Genomic DNA, 25,078 nt, shown 5'->3' with positions numbered 1-25,078 from the left:
GAAGAAGAAGAAGAAGAAGAAGAGGAAGAAGAAGACACTTATGAATGTGCCACTATGCAGCAGGTGGGCTTGGCAGAATCAAGGCTGAAGTTGGTGGGGCAGTGCTTCTATTTGCCCTCATGAACCAGAGTTCACTAACACCTTTCTTATCTCCCATCTGGCATGATTACCGGTATATACGCCATTCTCTGGAACCAACCAGTCTGAAGTGGTTAATAGGGTCTGCTTAATAGGGTCAAGGCTGGACATGACACTTTTTTCCAGACCAGACTTCAAAATGGTCCATATTGATTCTCCGTTGAGATGACCTAACCGCGTTGCTTCACAAAATGACCTTCAGATTACGCCAATGCAAAGAGATTTCCCCCCTTATCTCCTCTCCACCTCCCAAGGGTGTTGCGATACCAGAGCCAGGAGCACAGATAACCTCCCGCTGAAATACTCCTTTCGCTGCTCTCACACGGTGGGGCAGGCGCGGAAGGTGGCAATGGCAGTGGGGGGGGGAGCTAAGAGGAGAGAGAACCTACGGAACTCCCTCCCACAGGAGGCAGTGATGGCCAAAAACCTGGATAGCTTTAAAAGAGGATTAGACAAATTGATGTAGGGGAGGGCTATCGATGGCTACCAGCCACCATGGCTATGCTCGGTCTCCACAGCTGGAGGCAGAAGTGCTTCTTCATAACAGGTGCTGGAAGACACAGGAGGGGAGAGTGCTCTTGTGAATCCCACTTCCAGGTTTCCCACAGGAATTTCATTGGCCACTGTGAGAATAGGAGGCTAGACTAGAGAGGCTGTGGAGGGGGAGAGGAATGTAGGCCACCTTGAGCTCATTGAAGAAAAAAGGTGGCTTACACTTACACACACACACAGAGTACATTTATTATTAGAAGACAAAACAGTCCCTACCCGCAGGCTCTCGATTCAGTAGACATGTTACAAAAGGAAAGGGGTCTGCGGAGGGAAGAGGAAAGTAAACATCAGAGCAGCAGCTCCTGCCCTGCCCCATAGTTAGGGCAAGTGTTGCCAATCCTTCCCTATGAGGCAGGGGTGCAGTTTCCCAGGTGGGTGACGACGCCCTGGAAGATGCCTGCTTGAGTTCCGGTCCTAAAGCTACGCATTCTAATCCAGATTCACGTGAATCGCTGCAAACGTCAAGCGGGTCTGTTGCGCTACAGAAGGCTCGCGGTGGGCGTGGTCTCGCGGGGGGGGGGCGAGTCTCCTTTGACCAATAAGGAAGCTGCCCGCTGGGCAACCAGAAGCGAGTGGGCGCGGCACCGGAGGGCGGTGTGTCCCCCCCCAAGCGTGCGCTCCAGCCAATGGAGAGGCGCGGTGGGCGTGGCTAGAGGACAACGGAGCCTATTTAAACTCGCCGGGGTTTAACCCGCCGTCTTTTACAGCAGCTATGGCCGGGCGTTGCCGCAACTCCAAAGGCGCGTTGTTGGCGCTGCGCGCAGCCCAGTCCTTCGCCTTGCGGAGCTGTCCGCGTTCTGCCACGGCCGCTGCTCCGGCGCCGGCACCTCCGGAGCAGCCTTTGGCTGACCCTGCCCAGCCGCCCCCAGCCTCATCCGCCGGTGCGCGCCTCCAACAGCCGCTGCCTCCGCCCCCCGCGGTGGACTTCGCGGACGCGCAAGAGGCTTTCCGGAGCAAGAGCAGCGGCGAGCTGGCCCGGGGGCTCCTGGTGCTCGGCCTCTGCTCGATCGAGCCGCTGGTGGAGCACGGCGACAAGGTGAGGAGGGGGCCGAGCAGGGGACGCCGCGCAGGATACGCGCTGCGTTGCTTTCGCTTTCCTTTCATCTCTTTATTATTCATTCCTTTCACCGCTCTCTTTTCGTCAATTCCTTTCTTTTAATATCTCTTTTTTCCTCCCACCCATTTCTGTTTCCCCTTTGTTGTCTTTCCTTCCTTCTTTCCTTCCATAGGTGCCAACTCCTAGGGGCCGAGATCCCTTCAGCCCCACCCCACCCCAATAAAATATCTGAAGGGGCTGGGCAACCCCAAAGTTGGTGGGCATTGCCATTTACAGGTGAAACTCGGAAAATTAGAATACTGTATCGTCGAAAAGTGCATTTATTTCAGTAACACAACTTAAAAGGTGAAACCAATATATGAGATAGATGCATGACATGCAAAGCAAGATATGTCAAGCCTTCATATTTGTTGTATTTGTCGTTAGGCGCGTCAATTATAAATGGAATGTAATTAATGAAATGTAATAGCAGTGTTTATTTTTGTATTATTGTAACTATTTGTTTTATTACTGTGGAATTTCCAAAAGAAAGCATTTGTAAAAAGTTAAAAGAAAAAGAAAAAATAATAAGTTGCATTACTGAAATAAATGCACTTTTCGACGTTATTCTAATTTTCCGAGTTTTACCTGTAGCTAGTATGCATGTGCCGCATCCTGTGATCGATTATAAGGGGCGGGCCTTGCTTGCCCCTCCCCCCCATATTTTATTCAAGTTGTCACCCCTGCTTCCTTCTCTATCTTTCCTTTCGCTCCTTCCCATTGCTGGGCACTCTGGTGCCGCTCACACAAAGGCTGTTGCCATGAGAACCTGCTTGCCCTTTGATGCTCCATCAGGAATGGTAGGGCAGAGGGTGGGGAGACCGACAGTAGGTGGCGCCAGAGCCAATGGCAGGTGAGAGCCCCCCTCGGGCTCCTTGTAAGTCAAAAGGAAGGTGGGGTGGTGGCAGCTGAGATTGGTGGGACAGCACCCCCATTTGCCCCACCAGAGCAGCCTATAGTGGGAGACCAGGGTTCAAATCCCCACTTGGCCATGAAGCTTACGGTAACCAGCCTGCCCCTGTCGGCATAACCTACCTCACAGGGTTGTTGTGAGGATAAAATGAGGCGGGGGAGAACCATGTTTGCCACCTTGAGCTCCTTGGAGAAAAATGCAATGAATAAGAGATATCCCAAGCTGCCTTGTTAGAATGGGGAACAATAAAAACCCTGAATGTTGCAGGTTTATATTAAAATACATGATGTATTTGTTCAAAGCATTTGCACCCTGCCTTTCAGTCACTGCCCCCACCAAACCCCAGTGAGTGGCTTACAAATGCATAAAAGCTGTGCAATCCCTTTCCCTTGGATTTATGATCTAAAAAGGCATGGCACAAAAAGAAAAGTGGATGAGGAGGACAGAGGAGCACACGCAGACAGGGCCAGCCAGTTACTTGATTTCACAATGTTATTTTTTTAAAAAAAAACAAAGTCCTGAAAATGTATTTTTTCTTCCTGAGCAGTTGTGAAGTAATCCTATCTGCTCTTCTCCTGACCTATGGGCATGTGAAAAAGCTACCATAGGTGGCTTGCATGTCTGTTTTTGTGAAAGTAAATGCTCGTGGAAGAAGCCAGCCCTGCTGTGACTGCAGCCCCAATGGCTCCTAGTACACCTGCCGAAGTTTAGCGGGTCCTTTTTAGAGCAAAGTTGCCTTTGTGCTTCCTCCTCCATTTTAACCCCTCTGACTCTCCTTCCTACAGGTGATGAGCTTTAGCCGGAAGCTGTTGGGCCAGTGGCTCTTTGAGAAGCTGATGAAACTGACCTTCTACGGGCAGTTTGTGGCCGGCGAGGACCAGGAGGCCATCAAGCCTCTCATCCGGCGCCACAGCGCCTGCGGCGTGGGCTCCGTGCTGGACTACAGCGTGGAAGAGGACCTGACCACCGAGGAGGCCGAGAAGAAGGAACTGGAGTGAGTGAGAGGGTGCTTTGTGGCGGCTCAGCCGGAGGGTGTTTTTGTGTGGCTGGGCTCAAGCCAACTGCTATGTTGCAAGGGGAGCTTCCTCCTTGGGCGTGTCGCATTGCATCAGAAGGAAATGTGAGAGGAAGGAGGCAGAGGGCAGGCAGGCGGAGAGGTCTTGGCTTTGCATGAGAGAGGTGTGTGTGCCCTTGGTTGGGGGGGGGGAGGATGTGGCTTATGTAATTTCCAAGTGTTGACTTGCTTGCAAGGAATAGGTCAGCTGCTTTGCTCCGTCACCTTTGCTGAAAGATAGGAGTGGTCTTCGCCGGTGGTTTCCCCAACTGGAGGCAGCTGCAACGGGTTGAAACTGCCCCACAGCAAGAAGGAGGACCGGTTTGGGGGGATGTTTAGCCGAAGACAAGCTGAGTGATGAAGGAATCTAGACGGTGTGCATGTTTGGGGCTGCCCAGGGGACAGTGCAGGAAGGCAGACCCACAAGTCAACTATTTCATCAATGTGCAACGGCCAAGTTCATGTCTACCCCTTCCTTCCTCCTCCTTCTTTTCCTGTGCGTTGTCTCTCTCGGCAAACTTATCTTCCTTGCGAGCGTATCTCGAGCCTTCAAGCAGGGCGGAGAGGGAAACGACTACGCCTTGCGTGGATTGTTTTTGGTAACGCAAGCCATGCCAAAGGGATGATTGACAGGAGAGCTTAAAACGGGTGTGCCGTAACTCGGCGGTAGGACATCTGCTCTGCGCAAAAAAAGTCTCTGGTTCACTCCCCAGCACCTCCAGGTTACAAGGCTAGAAATGTCTCCTGCCTGAAACCTTGAGAGAGGGGCTGCCGGTCAGTGTAGGCAGTGCAGAGCTCAATGGATGAATAGTATGTACAGTGGTACCTTGGTTCTCAAACTTAATCCGTTCTGCGAGTCCGTTCGACTCCTGAAACCATTCGAAAACCAAGGCACAGCTTCCAAAAGACCAAACCGGAACACTTCTGGGTTTGCGGCGTTTGAGAGCTGATTTGTTCGACAACTAAGCCGTTCGAGAACCAAGATACCACTGTATAGTGGGGGGCGGCGGGGGGTAGAGCACTTGCTTAGCGTGCAAGTTCAACCCTTGGCATTCTCAGGTATGTTTACTCAGTGCCTGAAACTCTAGAGCAGAGCTTTCCGTACTTTTCAGCGTGAATCATTTGCAACACAGCAATTCAGTTTTCCTAGCAAACCGGAGGTTAAACTAACCCCTTTCCAGCCCCGGGAGGAGCGCAGGGAGCATTTGCATGACACGGCTACACGCTGCAGCCGACGCACAGTTTGGAAAGCTCTGAGCTGTCACACAGAAGATGGAGTAAGCCTGTTTTCTGATGCTCCCAGAGGGGAGGACATAAACCAGTAGATTCAAACGGCAGGATAGGAAGCTATCATTTGGAATAACTTTCTGGCACTTGGAGGACTACCTCGGACTCTCCTATAAACAGAGAGGTCGGACGACCACCTGTTAGGGATTCTTTAGCTGCTGTTCCTGCCTTGCAAGGGCTTGGGCTTGGGGGACTACCAGCTCTATGAGGCTATGAACCCAGTGGCCATAGCTGTTTGGCAGGAAGCCGTGGTGAAACCGAAGCTGCCTTTGCGTCACAAGGTGGATTGTTCTCTCTCTCTGCTTGGTACGCAATGTGCAACTTGGGGCTTGCCAAAGTAGGGGAGGAAATCCAAACACTCGGGCAGCGTGATTGGATGGGGCGAGCCTCCCCTTTCGTTAGGTCTGCTGATGGGAAGGCAGGTCCCTTATGCAAACAGAGCAGCTGGCTGTAACATGTGCAGAGGCTGTGTGAGAGCCCCCGCTGGGGAGGGGAAAGGCTGCAGCTTTTGGGACATTTTGGTTTATAGGAAAGGCAAATAAGAGGCGACAGGAGAGGCGTTTATAAAATCATGCATGCCATGGAGGAAGTGGATGGAGAAAAGCTTTTTCTCCCTCTCTAGAACCTGGACACATGTAATGAAGGTGAATCCTGGAATTGTAGAGTTGGAAGGGACCCTGAGGGACATCTAGTCCAACCCCCTGCAGTGCAGGAATCTTTCACCCAATTTGGGCCTCGAACCCACAACCCTAAGATTAAGAGTGTCATGCTCTACCAGCTGAGCTATCCCAGATTCAGGACAAATAAAAGTAAGGAATTCTTAATGCGCTGCATAGTTGAACTGTGGAACTCCCTGCCACAGGAGGCAGTGACGGCCACCAGCTTGGTGGCTTTAAGAGGATTGGACAGATTCAGGGAGGCTGAGGCAGTTGATGGCTACTGTGTGCTGCTGCACAGTTATGGGGTATGGCATGGAGAACGCATAGGGATAAGTTTTTCTCCCTCTGCCCTTCCCGTTCATCTCCACCTAAAATCCTTCCTGCTGGTCAGTATAGACCAGTGTTCCCCAAACTTTGAGCTCCAGTTGTTTTGGACTACAACTCCCATCATCCCTAGCTAGCAGGACCAGTGGTCAGGGATAATGGGAATTGTAGTCCAAAACCAGCTGTGGGCCCAAGTTAGGGAAACACTGGTATAAGCAATACTAAGGTGGGCCAGTGATTTGTCACCAACTCGCAGTATAAGGCTGCTTAGCATCAGCTGAACTGCTGCATGTTGCCTTACTAAAGTTCGCTCTAAAAATCTGCCTCCCTTCCTCTTCTCCCACCCTCCAAAATTCCCTTCTGCTTAGGTACAAGCTTTATGAGCTCAGCCAGCCTCACTAATCCTTGTTATTGCCTTACAATAACGGAACAGGTCAGGTTTCTGCCCAGTGCTTGGGTTGCGAGCTCCCTGTAAGGCGGGCTCCCGTCCAGTGAACTTGAGTTAGCCCTGTCCGCATGGTTCCTTTTAACCCTTCCCTGCTGTTTCATAACTGCAGCCCCCCCCCTCCCACACTTCCTGCCTTTCTGGAATTCGTTCCGCGGAGCGGAAAAGCTGGCTGCGAGCACATAGAATCCCGGCCGCTTGGGAACTTTTGTGCTTAGGCAAGCAGGAGAAAAGTTAAATGGGGATGGCAAAGAGTTGTGGTTTTGTTTGCAAAGCCTGGATGAGTGCATCCCTGTGCTTGATTTTAGCGGGCTGTATGCAGCATTCTCTGTCCACAAATTGCACTGTGGGGCAGCAGAGTTTAGAAACTGCACATAAGTTTAGAAACCTGGGCTATACGATCACAATAGATTTGCATGTTGCTGATGACCCCGGCCAGGCACTTGTGGCTTCATCACTGACAGCAGCATGCTGGCTGCTCCCACAGCAAGCCTGGAGTGTGTAAAAGCCTGCCTGCACCCTCCCATACTGTGGCTTGGCTGGACTTGTTGTTTGCAGTGACTCATCAGTCGCCTGGGGCGAGTCTGCAAAGAATGGGGGCGAGCACACTTCAGGCTTGCAGGATTTGTTATGTCATTGTTTCATTAGAACCACAAGGTCCTCCAAGCACAAGTGGAGGAGAAGTGTTCCACACCAGAGCTGTGCCACACTCAATCCCACCGTGCAATAATCCACTCCTGGATTTCCCACCAAGCTTGATTAATCTCAGCAGGCTAACTTAGAAAAGGAGGGGTGAAGGAAGCTACCTTCTTGCTAATGTTCAATAGGCTTTCGCCAGCCTAGCTCCCTCTGGGTGTTGTCGGACTACAGTTCCCATCATCCCTGACCATCAGCCGTGCTGGCTGGGGCTGATGGGAACTGGAGTCCAACATCTGGAAGAGGCAGCAGATCAGCCGGGAGAAGGGAGGCTGCATTTAAACAACTGGGTGTCAGAAATCGGCTGCAAGCCACACACAGACCTACCATTTGCCTGCCTCTGGTTGCTGAAATAAGGCTTGTGCTCATCTTTTCGTTTCAGCTCCTGTACCTCTGCATTTGAGAAGGAGACTGGCAGTAAGTAAAGAGGCTTTCATGTTTCTAGTCCTTAGTGTTTGCCTTCTCTTCCTCCCCCTGCCAAGGGTCTTGATTCTCCAAATCACTCCCCCCCCCACCCACGCACCCACCCCCCGGGGTCTTCATTAATGTGAAATTTTCCCAGGGCAGAGAAATGGAGCAACCTCGTTTTTGTATTTCCTTTGGGGGTAGAGCAGGCATAGGCAAACTTGGTCCTCCAGATGTTTTGGGACTACAACTCCCATCATCCCTAGCTAACATGACCAGTGGTCAGGGATGATGGGAGTTGTAGTCTCAAAACACCTGGAGGGCCGAGTTTGCCTATACCTGGGGTAGAGGAATCTCCTTTTAATTGGGTGACCCAAAGGCCAACGAAAACCACACAGCCATTTTATTGACTAAAGGTCCATCTAGCTAGGTAGTACCTGCACTGGTTGGCAGGGGCAGTTCCTGGACTTTTTGGCGTGTGGAGCAGCTATGCCGCCACCAAACGAAGGCCTTTGGTCTCTGGAGCTCTGCATCGTCTCCTCTGACTGGTAGCATCAGTCCAGGGTTCAAGCAGGGAGTTTCTTCCCAGGCCTCCTTGCAGAGGTCGGGGATTGAACCTGGGAATGTTATACGTCCTAAATAAATGCCCTACCACTGAGTCACAGCCCCATCTCCTGTCCTAGGAGGCTGCCTGATAATGAGTCAGTAACATGAGGACTAGAATCTTGGGGAAGGGCCACAGGTGGACCAGTGGCTTGACTGAGTCTAGTGAAAAGCCGTGGTTCAGTGGCAGAGCAAAGTCCCAGATTCAATTTCCCCTTCTCCAAGTAGGGCTAGGAATGCCCCCTCCCTGAAACACTGGAGAGCTGCTGTCAGTCTATTACGATGCATAAGTGCCCCCCCCACAAGCTCTCAGCTGATTTATTTCCCCTCTTGCAGCAAGGTTCAATCTTAGGCACAAGCCAGTGTGGCGCCTTTCTGACCATTTGGACTACAACTCCCAGCATCCTCTGCCATTGGCCATGCTGGCTGGGGGTGGAGAGAGCTGTAGTCCAAAAAAGCTGGAGGGCTGCATGCCGGGTGCCCCTAGGATAAGCAGAGCAAGCCCTGGTCTGAGGACCTTGACCAGTGCCGAGTCTCTTACACCCTTGTTTTGTGATCCAACGCGAGCTGCTGGGCTGATCAAAGTGTTTTCTCTTTCCCCCCCCCCCTCTCCTTTTTTTTGAAATAGTTTTTATTTGATTTTACAAATATAAAATTATAGCAATACCACCATATACACATCAACAATTAAAAGATTCCTCTGATTCTTTGGACTTCCAACCTTCCCCTCCATGGGTCCTATTAGTAAACCTTTTCAGGGTATAAATAATAAATGTTGTTGTTATTGTTTTGTTGTTATTGTTGTTGTTCTACTGCATCTTTTTCAATAGTCCATGTTTTATATAACTCTATTAACTGTATAGTGCCTGCTACATTACAAGTGTTATTGCAATGCTGCTAATGTTTTCATCTGCCTACAGTGGTCTCCTTGAAAGATTATAAATTTTCCCCCATTTTTTTCTTGAAATTTTTGTCTTCTTGGTTCCTGAGCCTTTCTGGTCAGTTTTGCCATTTCAGCATAGTTCAACAGTATCAAAGTGATTTCTGCTTCATTCCAGAATTTGCCCTAAGGTCCTAGGGTAGGTTGCTGCAGAAAACACATCACCACATCTATTTAAAACAACTTACGACCCTAAGACTAAGGGGGGGGGGGTGTTAGGAACGTATACCTCAAGTGTCAAAGAGGCCTAGAAAGGAACTGCTGCAGCTGTTTTCAAACAGGGAGTTATGAGATCCAAATGGAACCCCAGCCTATAATCCAGCTGCTGCATTTTGGACCAGCTGAAGTTTCCAAGTTTGTCTTCCAGGGCAGCCCCACGCAGAGTGCATTGCAGTAGTCACTTCCTGTCTCGTCTCTCTCTCTTCCCCCACCCCACCCCAGAGCAAAGAGAGAAGCGCTACAGCGTGCACCGCAAGTTTGGCGACCGGCGGGACGGGGTCATCAGCGCCCGCACATACTTCTACGCGGATGAAGCCAAATGCGACCGGCACATGGAAACCTTCCTGGGGTGTATCGAGGCCTCTGGTAGGTGGGATAAGCCCTCTGGGAAACAATAGCACAATAAATCCTGCACCAACTCTTGCAGTAGCCTAGTTGGACAGCCAGCGGGTTGCTTGGGGAGATGAGCCAGAAATCAAACTCTGGTTTCTCTTCAGATCGTATAAATCTTTCGCCTTTTACCTTTTAAAGAACTCAAACTTGCTATATTGTGGTGTCAACTCCACTTCATATAGGCCATGCCTGGGTACCCGTATGAGAGGCAGGGGGTTGATTTTTTTCACGTCACAGTAAACCGTGGTTTGCTCTTCCCAGTGAACGAGCAGTGTATAAGCACACACAGCTGAATCACACCTACCTTGCACCAGGAGCGCCAAACAAGCCCTGGTTTAGGAGGCGTGCAAAAACCCAGCAGCTGAGAGTGGGTGCCTGTGGCTGCTCCAGCTGCTGCTGCCTTGGAGCCCCCGGAGGGCTGGCTAACGTTGAATGTGGCTCGCTGTCCACAAAACGGCTAGCCGCCTCTGCAGTGAACCCAGCGTCTTCATAATGGTGGTACACAAAGCAGCCCAATGTGATGTGGCTAAAAGCGGCTGATATTGTCAGGGGGCCTTCCTACAGGGAGCCTCCTCCCCTCTTGCTGACCAGCACTTTGCCCAGTGAGAGCAGCAGCAGTGGGTCGGGTGAGGGGAATCAGGAAGTGAGCGGGACGGAGGTGTCAGGGCTCAGCGATGTTGGAGAGCCCTTGTGCCGCCAGAACCAAGAGGTCGAGGGGAGCAGGCAGCCCCTTCCGGCGCCCGAATTAAGGCGCGCCACCAAACGTAAGGTCAGGAGGAGGCATTTCGGGGTGCCCAAACTCTTATGCTGGTCCCGTAGCCGGAAACGTCCACTCCCGGGTTCTGCGAGTGACCGAGAGGTCATGTTTTCTGCTATCTCCGCACTGTAAATACTATGCACAATAAAACTCTTAAAGACAGAGCAGACTTGGGCGTCTTTACACAAGAGTAGCCGCAACAACACCCTTACAGATATGGACTACAGGACTCTGGATTTTAATCTCTGCCTGGCCTACCTCTTAGGGTTGTTGTGAGGACGAAATGCAAGCTTCCCCCACAGGGTGCTGCCTCCGTCTCCATGGAGGAAGGGGCAGAGAGGGTGAACATGCTTTGCCTTTCTTTGGCAGGTGGCAGTTCGGAAGATGGCTTTTCTGCCATTAAGTTGACAGCACTGGGGAGGCCTCACTTCCTGGTAAGCAGAACCGAAAAAATGTGCATGTGAAATTTTGCAGTTCTTTTTTTTTTTTCTGGAAAGGCCACATTGCTGATGCCTGCACATAATTGACATGCTCCTCTCTCTCCCTCCCTCCCTCTTCTGCTGCTTTTTCCAGCTGCAATTCTCAGAAGTGCTGGTGAAATGGAGGCGATTTTTCCACCAGCTGGCCGCCGAGCAGGGCAAGGTGGGTCTGGCTGCTCTGGAGACCAAGCTGGAGGTTGAGAAGCTGCAGGTGAGTCTTGATGCTCTGGTCCCTGGTGGGATGGTTGCGGGGGCAGCAGGGGCTGATGGAGTTTCTTCCAGAGGACCCTGCCTCATTTCTCTGTGGTTAAAAAGGGGGCTGAGATCAGGGGCAGCATTGGGCTCCGTAATCCAGGCTTCACTGCCCCTCCGCAAAGGTGCTAGGCCAGGCTTCCCCCAGCCCTAGGGCCCTGCAGATGTTGTTGGACTACAGCTCCCATCAGCCCCCAGCTGGTACTGTGCTTATTCCATCAGCAGCCATGTGAAGCTGGGGCTGGTGGGAGTTGTAGTCCAAGACATCCAGAGGGCCTCAGGTTGCAGAAAAGGCTTGTTCACGCTTGAACCTCTGATTTGTTCATTTCTTAGCTCCATTGGTTAGAGTGCGGTGCTGATAACGCCAAGGTTTCAGGTTCGATCCCCATATGGGATGGCCGCATATTCCTGCTTGCAGAGTGTTGGACCAGAGATTATCCTCAGGGTCCCCTCCATCTCTACAATTCTGTGATTCTATTGGCCGGGTTGATCAGTCACTGGAAGGATCCCAGGGCGAGGCGTGCAAGTGCCACATGGCAAATAACTGGGCACCAAGCAAAATACAACAAACATTCATTTTTTAAAAAAGCCAAAGCATTAAAAACCAAAATGTTAAAATCGCTAAGAAAAAGCATGCCATATCTGCCCTTTTTACATATGTATAAAAGGGCATGTGGGTGTGTTTCCACTTTTCTCCGAAACCGCTTGACCGATAGCGTTCAAATTTGCACACAACGTCCCATGCTACTGTGAGAGGAAGCATAAACTGTTTGCGTAGACAGTTGTCACACCTGCGCAAGGTTAAACCCTCAAAACCCCGTGTTTCAGAACACAGCTCACCCAAAAGTGCATGCTGGGAAAAAGAAGCCAGAAGAGGTTGCAAAACAGCACCCTCTAGCAGCGGCTACACTGGTACTGCAGCTAGAAAACCTTCCCTCTCCACAGCACCTCGGCTCGCCTTTACAGACTAGGCTGAACTAGGCCGAATAGAGATGGGGAGATGGGGACTTGCATGGGTGGGTGTTGGGGGGAGGAGGGGACGGAATAGGTCATGGGTCGGGACAAGGTGGGGGGAATCACAGGGATGAACCGGGGGTGGGGGGGAGGCGGGAAAGGTCATGGGCCAGGACAGGCTGTGGCTCATCACAGGGATGAGCCACAGCAACGCGTGGCCGGGCCAGCATGTGTGTGTGTGTGTGTGTGTGTGTGTGTGTGTGTTCTCTCTCTCTCTCTCTCTCTCTCTCTCTCTCTCTCTCTCTCTCCAGGTTTATACATTTCACTGATTTTACAATCATTTAGACATTTCAGAACTTGACTTCCTTCCCCCTCTTTCTGAGGCTCCTTATATTTATTTTTTATATCCAAATTGCATATCTAAATTAACTTAATTTGCTCATTTATTCATCTTTAAATATATACTCTTAAGAAACTGCAGGTTATTACCATAATCCTGCCAATGTTCTTATCTGTTTACAATTAATCTGAAAATATTCAATAAACCATTTCCATTGTTTTATAAAAAAAAAAAGTTTGTTACCTTGACTTCTTATTCTTCCAGTAAGCTTTGCCATTTCTGCATAGTCCATAAGTTTTTGTATCCATTCTTCCTTTGCTGTGATGAAGCACGCTCTCTGGCTTCAGACAAAGAGCAAATCTGAACCTGAAACAAGCTGAAGTCCCTTTACCTAGAGTAGATGGATTATTGATGCCTTATTAGTTCCGGTAGCAAAATCATACCTCCCTGCGTATCTCTGAAAACTTGATTATGGGAGGGTGTGAGGAGTTTCTTGCCGTCATGCACCATCTGTAGTATTTTCCTGGAGGCGCCTGTTAGATAGAAACAAGAGCCTGAACTATAGTAAACCCTTGGGTGTGATTTGGAAGGGGGTTCATTCCTCTTCTGTAAAAGGAGCCGGGGGGGGGGAGGCAGGAGAGACTATTTCTGGAATTCACCGCTGGGTTTCACATTCCTGTCTTGGCACGCAGAGCTGTGGTGAGTCTCCGATTAAAGAGGGAGCTTGGAGGGAGCTCTTCTGGGGGTCAGGAGAGCTGCAGCAAGACCCCCTTTCCAGCTCTCTTCTCTATTCAAAGCCAACTTGGTTTTGAGAAGCTGTGTCTGTTCCCTGCTCGAAAGTCCACACCTACAAGGCCGCTGTTAGCACCATGTGCGAGGGAGAAGGTTTGCGGGGAGATAAATTTATGACGCAGGGCTTAGGAGGTGCTTGGATTATTTCCACCAAAGCTGGTTGCTCAGTCAACCCACTGAAATTATCTTCAGTGGATATCCTCTGAGTAAGGCTGACATCAGATAGAACAGGCATCCCCAAACTGCGGCCCTCCAGATGTTTTGGCCTACAACTCCCATGATCCCTAGCTAACAGGACCAGTGGTCAGGGAGGATGGGGATTGTAGTCCAAAACATCTGGAGGGCCGAAGTTTGGGGATGCCTGGTCTAAAACAACATACACCTGTCATATGCAGCATGAGGTGGGCAGGAAAATGTAAGTACAGTGGTACCTTGGTTCTCGAACTTAATCCATTCCGGGAGTCTGTTCGATTCCCGAAACCATTTGAAAACCAAGGCGTGGCTTCTGATTGGCTGCAGGAGCTTCCTGCACTCAAGCGGAAGCTGTGTCGGACGTTCGGCTTCCAAAAACCGTTTGCAAACCGGAACCTTGTAAGTTTCAGAAGTGGTGCCTGGTTTTCGTTTTTCCTCCTCCCTTCTCAATCCTTTTTCCTTTTGTGTGTTGTGTCTCCCCCCCCCCAATGTTCCTCTTTTTTTAAACCATTGCAAGCCTGATCATGGGTCTTGTCAAGCTATTCTGGAATCCCTTTGGGGGAGCGATAAACACCATAGCAACGTCTTAAATATGCATAATTAACCATTAAAATGGGTTCGTTTTGGTTTCTTGGCAGGAGGCACTGGCCAAGCTGGGGGTTGCCACTAAGGCAGAGAGTCAGCACTGGTTCACAGGCGAGAAGCTGGGCGTGTCAGGGTAAGCCCCCTCTCTTCTGAGTCCAAGGAACGATACTATGGTGGGGGTTGGCTTTGTAGAATCTGCTGGGCTGTTTCTGGGGCAGTGGGAACATTAACACAAAAGGGTTAGAACGAATCTTGAAAAGGTCAGCACAAGGATAGGGAACCAATGTTGAACACGCAGAGTTTCTATTGTGCGGGCCATCCAGCTCAATATTGTCGACACTGGCAGGCAGCAGCTCTCCGGGGTTTCAGGCAGGGAGTCTCGCCCAGCCCTACCAGGAGATTCCAGGAATTGAACCTGGGACCTTCTGCATGCAAAGCTCTGCCACAGAGCCATGGTCACCATGTGGACTAACAGATGCTATTGGACACGAACTCCCATCTGTGTGCTAGCAGTGCTGATAGGAACTGAACTCCATCAACATCTCAGGGTCCCTATAATTCCCTACCCTGGAATTTTAGGCGTTGCTTTTCTAATGAAAATAAAGCCATGTCACGTATGATGAATTCCAGCTGCAAAAATCCAGAGCCGCCCTCCCTTGAAGGTGGATTTAGGCATCTTGGTGTCTTGAGAGAAGGCACATCCCTGCATGAACTTTTTGAGGTTGGGTGAGGCTGCTGTTCCCCATTCTGGCAGGGGTGGGCTGTAGCTCAGGAGCAGAGCTGCCGCCTTGCATGCAGAAGACCCCGGGTTCAATCCCCATGTAGGGACGGAAGAGGCTCCCACCTCGAAATCTCTCTTGCACAGCCACTGCTGCCTGTCAGAGTGGACAGTACTGAACTAGGTGGCCCCAGTGGGCCTGCTTCCTATGTCTTCAGAGAAGGACCATAATTTGGAGGTAGAGCATCGGTTTTGTGTGCAGAAGGTCTAGCAAAGACTCCCTGTGTGGAAATCTGGAGAGCTGCTGCCAGTCAGTGCGGGCGACACTGAGCTAGAAGGACCAATAGTCTGGCTCTGAGGGCCTTCTGGTGGCTCCCTCACTGCGAAAAGTGAAGTTACAGGGAACTAGGCAGAGGGCCTTCTCGGTAGTGGTGCCCTCCCTGTGGAATGCCCTCCTATCAAATGTCAAGGAAATAAACAACTATCTGACTTTTAGAAGACATCTGAAGGCAGCCCTGTTTAGGGAAGTTTTAATGTTTGATATCTTGCTGTGTTTTTATTTGTTGGAAGCCTCCCAGAGTGACTGGGGCAACCCAGTCAGATAGGAGGCATATAAATAATAATTATTATTGTTACTATTAAATTGCTTGCTTGCCAAAGCCTGGTCCTGCAACAATTCCCTTCTCTTTCTTCCCTTCACCCCCAGAACAGTGGACCTGCTCGACTGGAACAGCCTGATTGATTCCCGGACGGAGATCTCCAAACTCTTGCTTACTCCAAACATTAAGGTAAATGGCTTGCAAGGAGGGGCAGGGGAGGCATACATAGGTACCTTAGAGCAGTGTTTCCCAACCAGTGTGCCTCCAGATGTTTTGGGACTACAACTCCCATCATTCCTGACCACTGGTCTTGCTAGCTAGGGATGATGGGAGTTGTAGTCCCAAAACATCTGGAGGCACACTGGTTGGGAAACCCTGCCTTAGAGGGTGCTGGAAAAAAGTAACCCTTCCTGTCATCTTTTCCACTATCAAAAGTGAAGCGGTGAGATCCTTGGGGCACCTGAAATGATTGACAGAGTTGGATCATCTCCCGCCCCGAGGAAAGGTTGCAGTGTTTGGGAATTTCCCTAAACTTGGGTCTCCAGCTGTTTTTGGACAGTTCCCATCATCCCTGACAGCTGGTCCTGCTAGCTAGGGATGATGGGAGTTGTAGTCCAAAAACAGCTGGAGACCCAAGTTTGGGAATAGCTGGTTTAGAGAAAAGGCAAGGAAGAGGCAACATGATAGAGGGCAACATATAATGATGCATGGCACAAACTGGATAGAGAAAAGGTTTTTCTCTGTGTTTTAATTTGTTGGAAGCCGCCCAGAGTGGCTGGGGTAACCCAATCAGATGGGCGGTATATAAATTATCATTGTTTTGGTCTCCGGATTCGGTCAGTCCTCATCATATGGCCATAAGTGGCTGAGGCTTAACCCAAAGCAGCTGAGGACCAGTTGGTTGGCCAAGGCTGCACTAGATCTGCCTATGCATGTTAACAGTCACCCAGTTTCTATATCGCCAACTGTGCCTTAATCTCTCCTCTCCAGCCAAGGGAGTAACCAGGTTGGGAGGTAGCAGGTATCTGCAGCAGGGCTGATCCCAGAGCTAGTGCGTGGCTGGCGCCCTCTTTTGGCTGCAAAGCAAGCACACATTAATCAATCCCTTAAAAAGGTAAAGGGACCCCTGACCATTAGGTCCAGTCATGACCGACTCTGGGGTTGCGGCGCTCATCTCGCGTTATTGGCCGAGGGAGCCAGCGTACAGCTTCCAGGTCATTTGGCCAGCATGACAAAGCCGCTTCTGGCAAACCAGAGCAGCGCACGGAAACGTCGTTTACCTTCCCGCTATAGCGGTTCCTATTTATCTATTTGCATTTTGACGTGCTTTCAAACTGCTAGGTTGGCAGGAGCTGGGACCAAGCAATGGGAGCTCACCCTGTCGCAGGGATTCGAACCGCCGACCTTCTGATCAGCAAGCCCTAGGCTCAGTGGTTTAACCCACAGCGCCACCTGGGTCCCATAATCAGTCCCTTATTTGCTCTTTATTATTGCTATTGTCTTTGGTGTATTAATCGCCTTCTGAACCACCATCTCAAAGCAATCTACGCATAAGCCAATTTTTAAAAGACAAAAACAGCAAATAATTTGAAAGCAAGACTAAAACCCTAACAAGCTGAATGCTAATGTAGACCCATTTATTCAGCTGGGAAATTCTGTTGGAACAAGTCTTCAGTTGCTGGAACGTGTCCATAGGTGGGCAACCAAAATGCTCAAAGGCCTGGAAACGATGCCTTATGAGGAATGGCTTAGGGAGATGGGCATGTTTAGCCTGGAGAAGAGAAGGTTAAGAGGTGATATGATAGCCATGTTCAAATATATTAAAGGATGTCATATAGAAGGGGGTGAAAGGTTGTTTTTTGTCCAGAGAAGCGGACACGGAGCAATGGATTCAAACTACAAGAAAAAAGATTCCACCTAAACATTAGGAAGAACTTCCTGACAGTAAGAGCTGTTCGGCAGTGGAATTTGCTGCCAAGGAGTGTGGTGGAGTCTCCTCCTTTGGAGGTCTTTAAGCGGAGGCTTGACAGCCATCTGTCAGGAATGCTTTGATGGTGTTTCCTGCTTGGCAGGGGGTTGGACTGGATGGCCCTTGTGGACTCTTGATTCTATGATTCAATGCTTCTGAAAAGTGCAGATAGGTATTCAATTACCTATGGTATACCAGTATACCTGAAGGAGCATCTCCACCCCATCGTTCAGCCCGGACACTGAGGTCCAGCGCTGAGGGCCTTCTGGCAGTTTTCCCATAGGGAAAAAAATATTCGGAAAAATTCTTAAGTCGAGGAAACCGCATTTAAAACCGCCAACGGTTCCTTAAAACAATTTTTTTTTCGACTCCCCATGCTCCAAAGTCCTGGGATTTTAAGCAGCTGTTAACATTGCCATCCTAATCCTATTGTCAAAATCTTGCTGTTATCCATCATAGTCCCAATCTTTTCAATAATCCTTCTAGATGTTTTCCTCTCTCTTTTATCTTTCGTCGCAGCTTCTGAGATAAGCATCAAACAAGATTTAACACTGTCCATTTTTCCTGTGTGGGTTTTTTATCCAGTCAAGGATTTGGCATAATATTTTATCCAGTCAAGGATTTGGCATAATATTTGGCTTAATTGATGTATATGTATAATTGGATATAATTGAAATAATTGAATTGTTTTTTTTTAATTGGAAAATTTAATAAAAAGTATTTATAAAAAAAATAAAAATAAAACCGCCAACGGTTTCCGTTCGGATGTAGTAAAATTCGTAAGCGTGCGGCCATTTGTCCTGTTCGTAAGTCGAAAACTTCAGATGTCAAGTAATTCATAAGTCGAGGGACCACTGTAGTACAAAGATTTGAAAAATGTTTAGGGGTCTGCGTACCTCCAGAAAAAAGCACTGGGGATATACAAGGGTTCCGTAAGGTACCCTGGATCCAAAAAATTGTGCTATATGATTGCATCTTGCACTCATTTAACCTGCACAATTTCAGCCTTGCACGGTTGAAATTGCACAGATTAATCGCACACAAGGGGGAGCGCTTAAAAGCTCCTTTTGTGCTGGGTTTTCCAACGTTTTGAGTATACGTGTTTTCCCTTCTAGCGCTACAATTCTGAATCCTGATACCTTTTTTTTAAAAAAAATCCCTTTATTCTGAATGTTGAGGATCTTAAGAGCGGTTTGCTTTGCGCATAGACGCTGCCACGCTCAATCCTCTTTATGTGGGTACAGTGGGTGTTCCCTGCCCTCCCCCCCCCAAAAAAAAAATCTGCCCCGCATCCTCAGTGTCTCCCTTTCATCCAGACAGGGCAGTTAGAGCCACTTCTCTCTCGCTTCACTGAGGAGGAAGAGCGCCAGATGAAGCGAATGTTGCAGAGGATGGACGTTCTCGCCAAGGTAATAATTGGGGGGGGGGGGTCCCCTTATCTTTTTCTTCTCTTCTTGGGTCTGCCCTTGAGAGAGAGAAAGGTGAGCTGTTTGGGTGAGGTGGAGAAGCATGCGCCCATTAAAAATAGCATGCGGCCCACAAAAATGGGAAGATGAAGAAGTTCCCGCCAAAGAAGAATGGATAGGTAAAGTAAAGGACTATGCTGAAATCAGCCAAGTTAACAGCTAAAATCTGAAGAAGTGTGCATGCACATGAAAGCTCATACCTATGACAAACTTAGTTGGTCTCTAAGGTGCTACTGGAAGGATTTTTTTATTTTGTTTTGACTGCATCAGACCAACACAGCTACCTACCTGTAACTAGCTAAAATAAAATCATTTCATTGTACACAGGTTGTACAATGACAATAAAGGTATTATTATTATTATTATTATTATTATTATTATTATTATTATTATTTATTTATTTATTTATTATTTATTATAAGAGAACTTAACGGTGATTGCTTTATGGAAGAATGGAAGCTTTTTTTGGACTGTTTAAATATTACAGGGTGATGAATTTACGAGCAGGATTTGAACTAGGAGCGACAGAAGGAACGAGAGATTTTTGTGTTATTGTTATGATATAAAAGAGGAAAGATAGGGTGCAGTAAGCAGGAGGAATATAAAAAAAATACCATGGAAAATGGGTTGGGAAGCCGATGAAAGGAAAGGAAAGAAAAAAATATTATATATTGGAATGCCTATGTGAATGATCCTGAAGCTGAGGCTCCACTACTTTGGCCACCTCATGAGAAGAGAAGACTCCCTGGAAAAGACCCTGATGTTGGGAAAGATTGAGGGCACAAGGAGAAGGGGACAACAGAGGACGAGATGGTTGGACAGTGTTCTCGAAGCTACGAACATGAGTTTGACCAAACTGCAGGAGGCAGTGGAAGACAGGAGTGCCTGGCGTGCTATGGTCCATGGGGTCACGAAGAGTCGGACAAGACTAAACAACAACGACACACACATCTATCAAAGTGGTGCATGCTCTAGTTATCTCCCACTTGGACTACTGCAATGCGCTCTATGTGGGGCTACCTTTGAAGGGGACCCGGAAACTACAACTAATCCAGAATGCGGCAGCTAGACTAGTGACTGGGAGCGGCCACCGAGACCACATAACACCTGTCTTGAAAGATCTGCATTGGCTCCCAGTACGTTTCTGAGCACAGTTTAAAGTGTTGGTGCTGACCTTTAAAGCCCTAAACTGCCTCAGTCCAGTATACCTGAAGGAGTGTCTCCACCCTCATTGTTCTGCCCGGACACTGAGGTCCAGTGCCAAGGGCCTTCTGGTGGTTCCCTCGCTGTGAGAAGCCTATTATTATTATTATTTATTTATTATTATCAATCCTCCATCTCTGCTCTAGATAGTTGTTGTTGTTTAGTCGTTTAGTCGTGTCCGACTCACGCCAGGCACTCCTTTCTTCCACTGCCTCCCGCAGTTTGGTCAAACTCATGTTCGTAGCTTCGAGAACACTGTCCAACCATCTCATCCTCTGTCGTTCCCTTCTCCTTGTGCCCTCCATCTTTCCCAGCATCAGGGTCTTTTCCAGGGAGTCTTCTCTTCACATGAGGTGGCCAAAGTATTGTAGCCTCAGCTTCAGGACCTGTCCTTCCAGTGAGCACTCGGGGCTTATTTCCTTCAGAATGGATAGGTTTGATCTTCTTTCAGTCCATGGGCCTCTCAAGAGTTTCCTCTAGATAGTAGCTTAGGTTAGATAGCAGAACCGACCTCTGGCGATGTCCTCTGTGCTGCTGTGACTGACTCCACCGCCTTGTTTGCTTCCAGAAAGCCGTAGAGAGGGGCGTGAGGCTGATGATAGATGCCGAGCAGACCTACTTCCAGCCAGCCATCAGCCGCCTCACCCTGGAGATGCAGCGGAAGTTCAACCAGGAGAGAGCCGCCGTCTTCAACACCTACCAGTGCTACTTGAAGGTGAGGCGCCAGGCCGGGAGTACTGGTTCAAGAGGGCTTGCTCTTGCACATGGGGGGGGGCATCCTCAGGATCCGTGCAAGGTTGCTGCTGGTGCAAGAGATTCTGTGCAGCAGACCCTGAAACTCTGGAGAGCCGCTGGCGGTCTGTGTAGGGGACACTAGGGTAGAGGGGCCCAATGGCCTGACTCAATTTAAAGGAGCTTTGTTCTTTGATTGGGAACCATGAGGACCAGAATCTTAGCTCAGTGGTTGAGCCCCTGCTTTGCATGCAGATGATCCCGGGTTCAATCCCCAGCCTGAAACCTTGGGAGAGGTGCTGCCATTCAGTGTGGGCAATACTGAGTGTACTGCATAGGCAAAGTGGTTGGTCTGACTCAACATCTCTGTGTTGCCTCCCTGTGAGCAGGATGCTTACGACACGGTGACGGTGGACGTGGAGCTCTCACGCCGGGAAGCCTGGCACTTTGGTGCCAAGCTGGTGAGAGGTGCCTACATGGAGCAGGAGCGCAGCCGGGCGGCCGAAGTGGGTTACGAGGATCCCATCAACCCGACTTACCAAGCGACCAGCGAGATGTACCACAGGTGGGCCTGTTGCTCAGTGCCAGAGGATTTGCCGTCCCAACGCTCACTTTCCTCTTCCCTCCACATTCCTTTTTCCTTTTATGCTTTGCTTGTTATTCCCAGGTTCATTCCCCAATGGCATCTCCAGCTGAAGCTGGGCATATCATCTGCCTGAAACCCCAGAGAGCTGCTGCCCAGTCAGTGTAGACAGTATGGGGCTAGATGGATCTGAGTCAGTATAAGGCAGTTTCCTATTTGATCCAGCTCTTTCTTGAACCATACGGACTAGAATCTTATTTTTAGGGAAAGGGCTGAGGCTCAGTGGTAGAGCAGCAACTTTGCATGCAGGCAGCCCTAGGTTCAATCTCAAATGGCACTTCCAGGTCGGGCTGGGAATGTCTCCTCCCTGTAGCTCTGGAGAGCCACTGCCAGCCAGTGCAGGCAGTACTGAACTAGATGTACCCCGACGGTCTGAATCAGTGAAAATGCATCTTATAATGTTCCTCTGACGTGCATCTTCAGATTTTTGAGAGCCACAGGAGGGAAAAGGCAGGCTCAGTAGCAATGGCATGATTACCAATCCCCCTCATGCAGGGGTGTTGGACTAGATGACCCTTGGGGTTCCCTTCCAACTCCACAATACTGTGATTCCCCGCAGGTGCCTGGATTACATCCTCGAGGAGATCCGGCACAGCCGTAAGGCCAATGTGATGGTGGCTTCCCACAACAAAGACACGGTGAAGTTCACCCTTCGCAGGTACTGGGGATTGGGGGTGGGTGGGGGGACACATTGTAGACCCTGTGTCTCTTGGCAGCTGGGAGCCTCCAGGCCAGCAAAGCCTCTTGAAGGGGCAGCATTTTGGGGAGGGGAAATACAAAGGCTGCTGCATAGACCTTAATTACCCCTCTTCCCTTCCCTTGTGCAGGATGGCAGATCTTGGCATCCATCCTTCAGAGAACAAGATCTGCTTTGGCCAGCTCCTGGGCATGTGCGACCAAATCACCTTCCCTCTTGGTAAGTGAGCAATGGGTGTATTCACGGACCCCCACCCCACCCCCAAGTTAGAGAACTGTCGCTGTGAACCAGGGGTTCCCCAAAACCAGAGGCTTTTTTTCCAGCCGGAACTGAGTTCCGGCACCTTTCAGGTGGGGGCCACTGCCATTATTTCTAAATTAGTCATACCTCGGAAGTCAAACAGAATCCGTTCCAGAGGTCCGTTCGACTTCCAAGATGTTCGAAAAGCAAAGCACAGTTAAGGAGAAGTAGAGGAAATATTACAGAGATAAATTTAAGGAGATGGAAATGGATTAGTGATCATTAAAAGTAATTGTGCAATGCGCTCTACGTGGGGCTACCTTTGAAGGTGACCCGGAAACTACAACTGATCCAGAATGCGGCAGCTAGACTGGGAGCGGCCGCCGAGACAACATAACACCGGTCCTGAAAGACCTACATTGGCTCCCAGTACGTTTCCAAGCACAACTCAAAGTGTTGGTGCTGACCTTTAAAGCCCTAAACGGCCTCGGTCCAGTATACCTGAAGGAGCGTCTCCACCCCCATCGTTCTGCCCGGACACTGAGGTCCAGCGCCGAGGGCCTTCTGGCGGTTCCCACACTGCGAGAAGCAAAGCTACAGGGAACCAGGCAGAGGGCCTTCTCAGTATTGGCGCCTGCCCTGTGGAACGCCCTCCCACCAGATGTCAAAGAGAATAACAACTACCAGACTTTTAGAAGACATCTAAAGGCAGCCCTGTTTAGGGAAGCTTTTAATGTTTAATATATTATTGTATTTTAATCTTTTGGAAGCTGCCCAGAGTGGCTGGGGAAACCTAGCCAGATGGGTGGGGTATAAATAATATATTATTATTATTATTATTATTATTATTATTATTATTATTATTATTATTGTGAGAGAAGAAATATAAGAAGTGAAAAGTTTGGGAATCTTGAGATGTGGTTGATGGAAGTCCAAAAATATTGTATAAGATTGAATGAATGATAAATGTTTAATGAAAATATATGTAAAAATTGTGTGTGTGTGTGTATATATGTGTATACACACACACACACACACACACACACACACACACACACACACACACACACCAAAGCACAGCCTCTGATTGGCTGCAGAAAGCTCTTGCAGCCAATCGGAAGCCCCCAAAAAAGTTTGACTCCCAAGGCGTTCGGGAGCCCAAGGTGCAACTGTATTACTTGTAGATTGTTATATCTGGTAGATCAGCTGCTTCTTTGAATTGAACTGTGAAAACTTTTTTTTTACTCCAAGAAATGGCGGGGAAAGAGTAAAATACCAACTTTTAAAGGGGGGGGGTTTTACATAGCTACGCACATAACTTTCCAAACCCCTGGCACCCAGCTTGTGGGGCAAAGGTCTGGCAGGCCTGATGAGGCTCACAGAACGCCAGTTCCACACCCCTGCCTTAAGCATGGAATGCAGTGTTCCTGAAGCTCTATGTTTGCCCTCAAATCTGTTCACCTGGCACTGCAGATGGTTCTGTATGGAGGACTTGTGCCTGCACCAACTCTCCTCTTTTGTTCTTCAGGTCAGGCAGGGTACCCCGTGTACAAGTACGTTCCTTACGGGCCCGTCAACGAAGTCCTCCCTTACCTTTCCCGGAGAGCCCAGGAGAATCAAGGCTTCATGGCAAGAGCCAAGGAGGAGCAGGACCTGCTCTGGATGGAGCTGAAGAGGCGATTGTTTGCGGGAACCCTTCTCTCCACCCCGGCTTTGTCGTAGACTTGCCTTCCGGGACCCACTTCCTTGGGCAGGTGGGTTAGGGTGGAACTGTTGGAGCAAAGGTGCCCCGGCGGGGCAAAGAAGGCTTGAAAGCATCCAATGCCATTTTGCCGTTCTTTAAAAAAACAAAACAAAGTGACTGTGCTGCCCCCATTGGCAGTGGACATTACAGCAGTCCTGGTGCATTGCATGCTGGGATTGTACATAAGAGAGGAGCGGGTGAACTTTGTAGAGTGGGAAGAGACCCCACTGCCTCCCTTGCCATGCAGGAATTGAAGTTTCTGTTCCGGCACCAATGGCCTTTTGCCATTTGATGGATTGTGAGTGTTTACATGCATGTGGGAATGTAAGGAGGTAGGAAGGATCACCTCTGAGCCCCACTTGCCACTTCTGGGTTAACCGTAGGCTCCGTAGCACCCAAGATGGAGATGTCTGTCAATAAAATAAACTCTGCTAAAAGTTCCTTTGGTCTGTTGCAATGTTAACATTATGGGCGTTGGTGGGGAAAGGACTCCCAGCCCTCCTGAATTGTGAGCCCAGGCTTTGACAGGGGCCGGTGTGCAAATCCAGTCTCACACACACACCCCTGTCTCTGTATAGCAGTTCCAGAGCATGGGCAGAAAGCAGCAGAATAGCTGGATGTGTGGGCTGCAATTCCTGTGCTGAGTTCAAAGAGACATACATGGAAGCGGCAGAATTCATCAGTAATGGTTTAGGTACAAAAGGTAAAGGACCCCTGGGTGGTTAAGTCCACTCAAAGGTGACTATGGGGTTGCAGCGCTCATCTCGCTTTCAGGCCGAGGGAGCCAGCGTTTGTTGACAGACAGCTTTCTGGGTCATGTGGCCAGCAGGACTAAACCACTTCTGGTGCAACGGAACACCGTGACGGAAACCAAAGCGCACGGAAACACAAGTTTACCTTTTCGCCGCAGCTGTGCCAATTTATCTACTTGCACTGGTGTGCTTTCGAACTGCTAGGTCGGCAGGAGCTGGGACGGAGCAACGGGAGCTCAC

At 49.4% G+C, this 25,078-nt stretch overlaps 1 protein-coding gene across 1 annotated transcript; it reads left to right on the top strand.

Annotated features, from left to right (window-relative positions):
- Positions 1–1,402: 1,402 nt before the first annotated feature.
- PRODH (proline dehydrogenase 1) lies at positions 1,403–24,523 on the top strand. Its single transcript, XM_035098323.2, has 14 exons — positions 1,403–1,726; positions 3,485–3,693; positions 7,547–7,581; positions 9,554–9,697; positions 10,851–10,915; positions 11,055–11,171; positions 14,129–14,208; positions 15,500–15,581; positions 18,678–18,770; positions 20,599–20,745; positions 21,152–21,327; positions 21,965–22,063; positions 22,233–22,321; positions 23,871–24,523. The coding sequence occupies exons 1-14, from the start codon at positions 1,403–1,405 to the stop codon at positions 24,062–24,064; spliced, it is 1,854 nt and encodes a 617-aa protein (XP_034954214.2). The 3' UTR covers positions 24,065–24,523.
- The last annotated feature ends 555 nt before the right edge of the window (positions 24,524–25,078 follow it).

The sequence above is a fragment of the Zootoca vivipara genome, chromosome 17 (genome assembly GCF_963506605.1).
Source record: "Zootoca vivipara chromosome 17, rZooViv1.1, whole genome shotgun sequence".
In the NCBI taxonomy this organism is placed as follows: Eukaryota; Metazoa; Chordata; class Lepidosauria; order Squamata; family Lacertidae; genus Zootoca; species Zootoca vivipara.
Note: the sequence above shows the minus strand (reverse complement) of the source record. Positions and strands in the feature narration are given on the sequence as shown.